The sequence below is a fragment of the Stylophora pistillata genome, chromosome 8 (assembly GCF_964205215.1).
Source record: "Stylophora pistillata chromosome 8, jaStyPist1.2, whole genome shotgun sequence".
Lineage (NCBI taxonomy): Eukaryota > Metazoa > Cnidaria > Anthozoa > Scleractinia > Pocilloporidae > Stylophora > Stylophora pistillata.
The window spans coordinates 2,400,278-2,411,182 of NC_142526.1; the positions used below are offsets into that span (position 1 = coordinate 2,400,278).

At 37.7% G+C, this 10,905-nt stretch overlaps 1 protein-coding gene across 3 annotated transcripts; it reads left to right on the forward strand.

Annotated features, from left to right (window-relative positions):
- Positions 1-1,517: 1,517 nt before the first annotated feature.
- LOC111325758 (coadhesin) lies at positions 1,518-10,374 on the forward strand. Of its 3 annotated transcripts, XM_022929629.2 has the most exons (17): positions 1,518-1,633; positions 1,981-2,010; positions 2,446-2,478; positions 2,836-2,937; positions 3,123-3,296; positions 4,031-4,231; positions 4,685-4,855; positions 5,621-5,791; positions 5,972-6,142; positions 6,615-6,785; positions 7,081-7,251; positions 7,613-7,783; positions 8,185-8,355; positions 8,835-9,020; positions 9,421-9,519; positions 9,939-9,994; positions 10,262-10,374. In XM_022929629.2, exons 1-16 carry the CDS (start codon positions 1,555-1,557, stop codon positions 9,950-9,952), a joined length of 2,115 nt encoding a protein of 704 aa, XP_022785364.1. In that variant the 5' UTR covers positions 1,518-1,554; the 3' UTR covers positions 9,953-9,994; positions 10,262-10,374. The 3 variants fall into 3 exon arrangements, with proteins under 3 accessions (XP_022785364.1, XP_088585349.1, XP_022785365.1); XM_088729223.1 differs by lacking the exon at positions 5,621-5,791; XM_022929630.2 differs by lacking the exon at positions 2,446-2,478.
- Positions 10,375-10,905: the final 531 nt, after the last annotated feature.

Here is a 10,905-nt window from a genome sequence, read left to right on the forward strand (position 1 = left end):
TTCTTGCCTATCTGTGATACAAAGAGACTCAGTCTATACTTATATATCATCGAAGGATCATGATTACGCATTTTTCTGCGGACGTCAATCGCAAGAAACTTTTCCACAAAAGAAACCATGGGGGACAAAATAGACAATACCTAGATCGGTTACCTAATGTTCGCTTTCAAAGTCGATTAAGCTAATTTCAATGAAGTAAAGAACTTTCTTAAGAACGAATTTAGAATTGTTACTATTTTCTTTTTGTAACTGCAACTATGCATTTTTGAAAGGAGGTGATACCCTCCTATAAAGAGTTAAGATATCTTTTTCGAAAAAAGCATGTCTTGTTCTTAACTCGAAAGAAAAATATATGTTGCCCCTTGATCAAGGTTTGATCTTCCTTGCTCTGAATGGGACATCTTTTAACACAGCACTGAGTTTCATATCATACAATAACATAATTTATTAAAAGCAAGTGCATTCCTATTTTTGCATTTTTTTCGAAGTTAAGATTGGGATTTGCTGTAAAAGTCATGCATTTCACTTTACAAGTAAAAGAATATTGAAAGTTAAAAATCAAATCATCCTGTTTCATGTGAGGCAGTGAGCATGTTGTAATATCACGGAGTGATTCAGTTTTAAGTTTCTTATTTTTCTTAACTTAAAGTACTTACAAGATAATCGAATTATTCGCGTAGCAATATCAGCTGAGTCAATCATGGGTGGTAAAATGATATTGTTCTTTTTAAGACAAAAGTATTCATGAGAGCCTTTTCACGATTAAAAGCAAATTCTTTTCATTCAGGTTTTAAAAACGATCCTTCAAAGGTCACCAAGAGCCCTTTTTATAACCTGTTTTTACGCTTTCATGAAATTGTGTTCGCTCTCATTTTAATCATTGGTCTCTTTTTAGTCAACCATAATTAGCAGCTAGTATAGGTCCCCAGCATCGCAAAAGATTTTTTCAGCTTTTGTTGATGGTTTTTTATTGGAGAATACAGATGATGATACACATGGCATCGTCATCGAAAATACTTTTAAAAGATAAATGCACACTTTTTTAAAGATGTCGCTTTTGTGTACTAGAAAAATTGGCTTTTGAAAAAAAAGAACCGCCAACCTAGCTTATAGAATTGGTTTTAAAATCCAGAAAACATGTCATACCTAGAGCTCGAGCATACAAGTCTCTCCCATGGACGAATCAATTGCGGTTATTGAGAATAAACAACAATATTAGCTTTTAATTTTCAGTGAACCCAATCTGGCATGGAAATATTCTAGACTGGGAATGTTGAGCGGCGATTAATAATGTTTTCTGGTTAAAATCTTTGAAAAATTTTAAAAATGAAATATACAAATGATCGAAAAATATAAACCGACAGCTTAGATGATCTGAAAAATTAAAGAAAATACGGAATTAAAGTTGTGAATTGAAATTAAAACACGAGAACGGTATCTGCACGTGATACTGGTTTTGTGTCAAATACTGATATTTGGTTTCAAAGGGTCTTTTGTCATAAACGGTATTATAGAGATTACTCAGTGAATTAACTCCATTGTCTTGTAATTGCGATGGAGCGACAACTGCTTTTTATTTTTCTCTTTCTTCTAACCTTCTCCTTTTCTTTGTCTAACGAAGAACTTGAAGCAGGTAAGCCATTATCTATTGACGCACTCTTAATGACGGTGGCTCAAAAGGACGAGCTGAAGCAGAGAGTATAAAGATAACACAGTAGTAGTAGTAGAGGGGGATCATGGGGAGATTAACTTAAGTGCAAACCCTTCAACTAACATTTAACTTCCATGCAGGGTTCATGCGCAGTTTTAGGAAAGTCGTATTAAAAATTTATGCCAAGTTCTCTAAAATGTTATGTTATGCCTTTCTTTTATCTTCTTTATCGTGATAAAATGGTGTGATAGGAAGCCCTATATTGTTAACTCCATATTCTGATATTTACCTGAACTAACCATGATGAATACGCTATCTTCTTTCATTAGATCTTGCTGAGGAAGTTGAAGACTTACTAGGTAACTTTTTCTTGCTCCTCCAACGAGCATCTATATTAGCGTTTTGGCAATAGACCCGCTCTCAAATGTTAAAGTAAATGGAAGATATAATTTAGGAGATGTTCAAGATCGCTAATTACATGAATTGCCACGATTTAAAGTAAAAGTATTTTGGAATATTTTTGATCATGATATCTCGATATCTAATTATCTCGGTTACCGTATTTTACACCGACCCATGTACGGTTCTCTTTTTCTAAAACGTTCTGAAACGTCTTTCTTTTGACTTTGTGCATTTTAGACAGCGCGCAAGATGAAAGAAAGAGGGATATTTTGCAATGATAAAATGGCCGCTAACTGCTAACTGTTAGCGTACATAACACCGACCCATATATGTACAGTACTTGTTTTCTAAAACGTTCTGAAACATGCTTCTTTTGACTTTACACATTTTAGATAGCGTGCAAGACAAAAACAATGCATTGAAAGGTATCGCAGTTGTTTAAAAGGACTTTTTCATTTCAAGTGTTGAGAAGGAAAGAAAGAAGAGAAAAGGAATAAGAAAAATGTCATAAAATTAACGAAAAAATTAATACCCTTTACTATACGTGCGATCCCATTGCATGTCCGTAGAGACCCTGTATCCAAGATGAATACATCCATGGATTATAATCATTCAGCGCAAACCTAGTCATATAGATTATGTAAAAATAATGGCCAACCTTATTTTAGTTCTGCCGTTCTATGGATTTGCTGTCCTCGTCTCATTCATTTCTATCACCCTTATTTTTTTTTACATGTTCTATGATCTCTTTAAAGCGTTCCTATCAATTCTCATTTCTGTAGGATGCTACGACAAGTCGAAATATTGGTGCATAAAATTTTCCAATTACTGTTCTCATATTTTTGTGTCAACCTCTTGTCCAAAAACCTGCGGCCAATGTTCAGGTAAGCTTTTATTTCCTTTAATCCAACAATACAGAAGAAAACAATTTTGTCAGTAGTGTATATATCATTTGATAGCGATACGCTATCGTTTCTATTACCGTTTTATCGCCGTCAACTTTACACATTTAAACTAAATTAAAGGAATTCAAGAATGGATAGTGAAAGCGATGCTCTTTGTTTTACAGATGGAGGGACCTGGAGTTCATGGAGTCCCTATGGTGAATGCTCGAAGTCATGCAATGGCGGCTATCAGTTCAGATCTAGGAAATGCAACAATGCGTCTTCATTTCAGGGTAGAAGTACTTGTTCAGGACCCGCAATGGAAACGCAGATATGCAACGAATATGTGCCGTGTTCAGGTATTCACAAAAGGAAAAAAAGAAACATAAATCCATGAATAAAAAGGAAACAAACAATCACCCAAAACATATTGTGATTGAATGAGATTGACATAAATTACGAAAACGTCCTGACGCATTGCTACTGGTTTTCGATGAAAGAACGAAAATCGCTTAAGATGTGGAATGGGGATTTTTCTTCCCCAATTCAGTCCAAATTCTTCATCCTAGGGGGGTAATGTTCGATGAAGCATTTTTTGCTACTTTTTACAACTTCAAGTGCCAAGTTGTACCTCATAGATATGGTTAGTTATGCATTGCCGCTTTTGTCTAAGCAAAAAAGCATATTCAGGGGTGGAAGAAGAGAACATATAAGTGTTGTCATGACGCCGTTTTCGATGGCTTATGTGTATCAAAAAACCTCAGTTGTTAATAAGGGAAACGGACAGTTTTTCCGCGAAATTATGCAAGAAAAAAGCGATTCTTTATTTGAAGTCGATTCGTTTTTTAAGTGCTGTTCGATTTCCTCTTTTCTCGCGAGTCCAATTTTAACGCTATCTTTTGCTCTCCCTCGTGCCGTGAAACGTCTGAAGACGACTTATCTTGCAGCTGGGAGGACATAGGAAGAAACAGGTCAATACAGCAATGTCAAGGCATTTCCTCATCAAAAATAAATACTTTTCCATCTCGATAAATAACAATGTTGATTAAACTCGAACTTTTTCCACATGTTTATTTATTTTTTTTTTTTGTAGATGGTGCGTCATTAGCTGCAATGGAATCAGCAGAAGGCCAGTGGACAGCTTGGGGAGCATACACCCCATGCAGCAAGTCCTGTGGAGGAGGCATGCAGTCAAGAATACGTAAATGCGTAAACCCATCACTTCCACATAGTTTAAAAACATGCCAAGGAGCGTTCAGACAGCATCGCCAGTGCAAACTTGATCCTTGTCCAGGTAACAAAACAAACAACACTAAATTCATCAGTGCATCACAAACGATTTCAGAGACTTAAGATTTCAGTGTATTTCAATTATTGAGTAAGTTAAACGAGTCGACGGTGGTTTAGCGTGTTCTGTATTCTCATGGAGAACGACATTTTTCATTAAGTGGTGTGCCGAGTGAGTCCACAACGAGAGACGCTAGTCAAATCTTTCAGTGCGTGACCATGGCGTGACACGTTGACGCGAGCAGCGTTGTCTGTACTCTTATCGAAAACGGCAAATTGGCTAATCAGATTATGACATTACGGCGTATTTTCTTTAAAAAATGGAATCATTCAAAGGGAAAATATTTGAGAAGTTGTCCGTAAGGGTTACATCGTCGTTTTTCTTACTATCGACACCTTTCATAGTGCCGGATGTCGACAGAAAAGTAACATTTGCATTAAACTTTCTTGTGTACGTCAGTTGATGGTGGTTGGACCTCGTGGGGACCGTATAGACCATGCAGTAAAAGCTGTAGTGTAGGTGTGCAATATAAATATCGAAAATGCGAGAAGCCTGCACCTCAACATGGTGGAAAGCGATGTGTAGGGCATTATAAAATTTCTCGTCATTGCAACGCTGGAGCATGTGCAGGTGAATAACATCTTTTTAGTTATTTATGTTTTTAGTTGGTTATAATTAATAATTATTCGCCGAAGGCCAGGTGAATATCGTCGAATAATCCCCGAGACGTGGATTATTCGACGATAATGTCGAGGGGATTATTCGTCGATACTGTCGATATTGTCGATTATTGTCGATATTGCCGATTAGTCGTCGATATTGTCGAGGGGATTATTCGTCGATATTGTCGAGGGGATTATTCGACAATATTCACCGAACCTGAGGCGAATAATTGTTTTAGTATATTTTCAGAGCTGAACAACAGAGAAATTTCTAAAATCATAACATTTTAGAACCATTTATTAAAATTTTATTCTAACATTTTATATAAACCGCATGTATCCGTTTATATAGCGTCATTTAAGAAACTGCTCGACCAATCAGATTGCTGGAAACTCTTTGCTCGGCTCTGAGATTATACTAAATATTGATAATTAGTCGGCAAGTATTCCCCCTAACGTTGAACCACATTTTCAATTCTAGTCTTAAGTCATTATGCTCACATGTTAATAATGAGCAGAAAGAAAATTTGATACCAATCAGAAATTATATTTCAACCCCATAAGCAGAGCGGGGGCAACCTGTTACACTTGCATCAAATACCCATCTTTTTTTGCGACTAGTTGATGAGCTGTAGTTTTCCTGGAGAGAATGTAACCAGTGCACCTGGAATGATTTAAGAAATAACCTTGAAATACTTTAGGATGACTGCATGCAATAACATATGTTTTTTAGTTGATGGTAACTGGTCTCCATGGAGTGTTTTCGGACAGTGCTCAAAGACGTGTGGCGGTGGGCTGAAGTACAGAACCCGCAGTTGCAACAGTCCACCGCCGAGCAATGGAGGAAAGAGCTGTCCAGGACCGTCTCGGGAGGCAATGGATTGCAACACAAATGCGTGCCCTGGTAACCGCCGAACGAATATATATTGTTCATGACCCTCTCAAATGCATTTTTAAACTTGTCGTTTCCACTGTTTTGGATCTTGCGGTGGCACTTTGGGGTATTATTTTTCTTACTAAACCCTTTTTTTAATGATATCATATTTTGTCTGTTTTCTTTTCTATCTCCTTTTCTTTCTGCTAGTGGATGGTAAGTGGTCTCATTGGAGCAGCTTTGGAGGTTGTACCGCAACTTGTGGAGGAGGGTTTAGGTACAGACGCCGGAAATGTGACCATCCTGCACCGGCCAATGGAGGCAAGAAGTGTCCAGGAGCATCTTTCCAATCAATTGGCTGCAATGTGCAGGCTTGTCCAGGTTAGTTTTTCAAAGTTGTAAGAACTGAAACGCAAAAGAAGTATATTAGTAATAATAGTGTTGACGAGGAGCTGTTATTTCAGCCGAGAAATGCCACAAACGTCTGTCGACATGTCCAATTTCAGCTCTTTACTCCTCTTGTAAATTGACTCACCTTTGATCCGCTAAGTGTCAAGGAAAGAGGACCTTTAGCTATTACTAAATTCTGATCTTTGAAACCTCAAAATCTTGAAAACCCAATTTTATACACTTTCAAATGAGATAAAGTAATCTTCTTTTCTGTTAATACCAGCGGAGATATGAAATAAAACATTGATACAGTCAATTTTTTGTGTTTTTTCTTCGGCTCTCAAAGAGTTAATCAGTGCGTTTTATCGTATGTTTGAATAGGTTACTATGCGAAATAATCGATATATCAACATCTTATAAAGAGTGAAAAAGAAATACTTTGTCCTCTTGTTGACGTTTCTAGTTGACGGTCACTGGTCCCCTTGGGGCAGATATAGAAGGTGCAGCAAGTCATGTGGAGGAGGCTCACAACACAGAACCCGGAAGTGCAGCAATCCACCACCAGAAAACGGTGGAGCAAGCTGTAGAGGACAGAACAAACAAACAAGAAGCTGTAATTCACGTCCTTGCAAAGGTAGGTAGCAGCCTTGAAGGGTAAAAAGCATAACCAAAGCGCGGAATTAATGAACGGGTGATTTACCATGAAACCTCTAAAGCCCACTTTGAAAGCTTTCACCTTAGTTATCGCGTTTTTTCACCACAGTTTTCCCATGTTTACTGCTTAGTTATGTTCTTAAGATTGGCTTAGTAATCGTTAGTGAGTAAGTTTGAAGATTTTCAGACTTGAAATGACATACACAAAGCTTTTTTCAGGAAATCAATGTACCTATTGACGTGACTATTATTTACGTTTTCTTTAATATACTTAGTTGACGGTCACTGGTCCCCTTGGGGCAGATATGGTAAATGCAGCAAATCTTGTGGAGGAGGTTATCAACACAGGAACCGGAACTGCAACAATCCCCCTCCGACAAACGGTGGAGCAGGCTGTAGAGGGCCGAGCCGACAAACAAGAAAATGTAATTCACGTCCTTGCAAAGGTTGGTCACGGCTGCTTGATGGAATGACGACGCCCTGGCATTGTAACACTAAAAAGGAAAAAAAAATAGTGCAATTAATAAACGGGAGATACGAGATGAAACCCTGTTAAGCACACTTTGAAAGCTTTCACCGTTTCACAGCAGTTGTGCATAAATACTGCCAAATTGCGTCCCTAACATGAAGTCAGCGATTTCTAATAAGTGAGTTAGAAGAGCTGTAAATTTAAAGCGGCATAAGTAGGGACTTGCTTCAAATAAATTTAGGAAAAATATTTCCGCGACAATTGGACACCCTGACTGAAGTGTTCCACCTTTCTTAGCATTAACTTTAGTTTCATTGTTTTTTCTTCACTCTGTTTAGTTGACGGTCACTGGTCCTCTTGGGGTAGGTATGGTAAATGCAGCAAGTCTTGCGGTGGAGGTTATCAATACAGAACCCGCAAGTGCAACGATCCGCCTCCAGCAAACGGTGGAGCACGATGTAGAGGACCGAGCCGAAGATCGCGACGCTGTAATTCACGTCCTTGTAAAGGTAGAGAAACCTCTTAGCCTGTAATGTAAACAATATGTGCGAAAAGTACAAGTATCAACTGGCAGGAACAGAAATAGATGAATAGATGAAACAATGATGGCTGGGGAAAGACTACGTTCAAAACAAGTCTTTTCGTCCAAAATTATTTGTTTCGTCGAAACTTTCATTAAATGATAAGAAAGAAACATTTGCATTCCGTTTTGTGCCCTGCATTTCCTGCTGAATAATGTGAGACAAGTTGCAGGTTTCCAACTGTACGTGTAGAAAAATTTGCACGAAGCAAGCCGATGACCTAGTTTTGACAATTGTTTTTGGGAGTTTTTGTCAAGTTCTAGATGTGTAACGAGTTGCTTCCACTAAAATATGGTATAAATTATTTATCATATCTTTGATTTGTATAGTTGACGGTCATTGGTCCCCATGGAGCGGATACGGTAAATGCAGCAGGTCGTGTGGAGGAGGATATCAATACAGAACCCGAAAGTGTAACAATCCACCACCAGCAAACGGTGGTAAAAACTGTAGAGGACCAAGCAGACGAAAGAGAAGCTGTAATTTACGTTCTTGTAAAGGTGAGATTGGCTGACAAGATGCGATATAATGATAAGAATAAAAAATACAAGAAAAGCAAAACGCATCCCTTGCATTTGTTTTTCACACACAGTTTCAAGGCAATGATACAATGTCCGTTTTACAACACTGCTAATTATAAAACAATTATTAGAATTCTTTATAATTTTATTATAACGAATTCTATGAAGCTTTTTTAGCATTAGTCGAGGCGGGTTGGTGTTGTCGCATATGATCCTCGCAAGGATCATACGCTAAAACAGCCGCACGCCGCAACTAACGCTAAAAAAGCTCCATAGAATTCCTTATAATAATATTGTAAAGAACTGAATGAAACTCTCCGGGATACTTACAGTGCAAGCCCTGTGTGTCTTCTCATGATGAAGCACTACCTCTTGGGCTCCACTGACCTTACATGTATAATGCGTCTCTCGCATTTTTTTTCTTTTTTATTATTTTCATTTAATTCTTGTAATTGCAGCTGCGAGTGGATGGTCTAACTGGGGTCCTTATAGCAAATGTAGTCGCACGTGTGGGTCGGGAGGCACGCAAACAAGATATCGCACGTGCTCCAGCCCTCATGCGTATTATGCATATGGTCGTTCTTCATGTCGAGGATACTCCAAACAGACGAGGAAATGCGGGGGAAAGGTTCCTTGTCGAAAAGGTGAGACTTATTTTGTCATTGCTTACTAATCAACGAAAGATTCATGAGAAAGAGCAATTGTCGACGGCTTAGAGATTGACGAGAAGTTTTCTCAAACGCTTTGATGCCTTGCATGATTATGTCTTTTCTTATTTTTAACAAGAGGGAGGGAGACTGCAAGCTTCCTTTCCTACAAGAGACAGCAGTCTTTGGAGGCTACCTTTATAACCTACTTTTCCTTTAACGGAATAAAAAATGTATATTTGTCTGTTTTCTTGGCCTTTAAACTGGTTGTGTTTACCTGAGAACCGCAGATAAATTATCTAAGGTGTTGCAGGTGTTATCCTGTTGTTCTACTAAAGGTCCTGTTTGTCTTTTTGTTTCTTATCCATTTAAGTGACTCCTTTGTCTCACTTTACAGTTTGCAGAAATACTCGAAGTCACGGCTATTGCAGATGGGTCGTGATGAGCTACAGATGTGGTCGATATTACAAATATTGTAGAAAATCCTGTGGTGCATGTAAGTATCACCGTGATCGGTCATTTTTAATTTTTGAGACGCTTTGGAAAAGAAATATCAAATATAAGTAAAAAAAAGAAAAACCAGAATTAAGGGTTCGACGTCACTATTCTAATAGCAAACATTTTTTAAGGATCATTCAAGGGTGTACAAACAATAGTCATGAAAGATATTTGTCTCTTTCACTTTAACTAAACCACAGGATGAAAACATATTCCAAAATGGAAACCACTTTTATCTTTATACAGTCAACGACGACTGCCAGCTCACCTAAACTAGGCCAAAACATGTCTACGAAATCAATGAATATATATTTTAAGAGCTCTATGTATTAACTTTGCAGGGTATGAATTCATTTCCATTCTTTCCTTTCACATAAATGTTCTAATTCTTAGCACAAACCGTTTAATGTCTTGTAGGTCGCTACCATTAATGGAAACAATCATTTATATACTAGCGTAGCCCGTGTTTTAAGGTAATGACTTTATTCCGATTGTTTCTATTTATCTTCTTTACCAGAATAGAAAGAGTGCTCAGAAAATAAAACGCGTTGGTACAAGCAAGAGAGCTAGAAACCGGGATATGATATGAAAATAGATTTAAGATTTTGAGTCTTTTGTCAAAAGACAAAGATCCCCTTAGTTTCCTTTTGAATGAATTATTCAGTCACTGTGATTGATCAGTTTGATTCTTACCCATTTATGAAACTTGTATATCTTTTTTATTTTTGATTATCTTGCAGCAAGTTTTGCAAGGGAATTTAAGAATGCTTCACCGAGGGGCTAAAAGGAGGCCAGTTTCATGCGGATTTCATTATCATTGTTAAAAACAGATAGATTAAAAAGTGTGTACATATGTCTTGTAGTATAATGTTCCTTTCTTTTTTCGCTTCGTTAGCTTGTAAATAGATTTTCCAGCCCTTTTCCAAAGAGTATATTTCTATTAGGCTCAGTATCTGTGGTTTGATCATCCCCAAGGAAATGATCAATGAGTTAGCTTGAAAACAATTAGTTCTAATTAACTTAGCGGGAGGTCTGTATGGGAGAATCTTGACCGAGGTCGCCAGTACAGACCGAACGCAGTGAGGTCTGTACCAGCGACCGAGGTCAAGATTCTCCCGTACAGACCGACCTAGCTCGGTTAATAAGATATTTATAATATGGCTGTGTCTTATATGCCAATTTTTTTATATTCTTTGTACCTTTTTTTTTTCTAGACCGGTCTAGATGCCGGCCTAGATGGGAAAATCTAGACCGCTTTCAATATTGATTTCAGCCAATCAAATTCGTGAATTCGGTAGTTCCCAGTCCTTGGTAGACACAGCCATATAATAATCTCTTGATAATGTTGATACAACTCATTACATTAACCCAACTCTCTCCCACT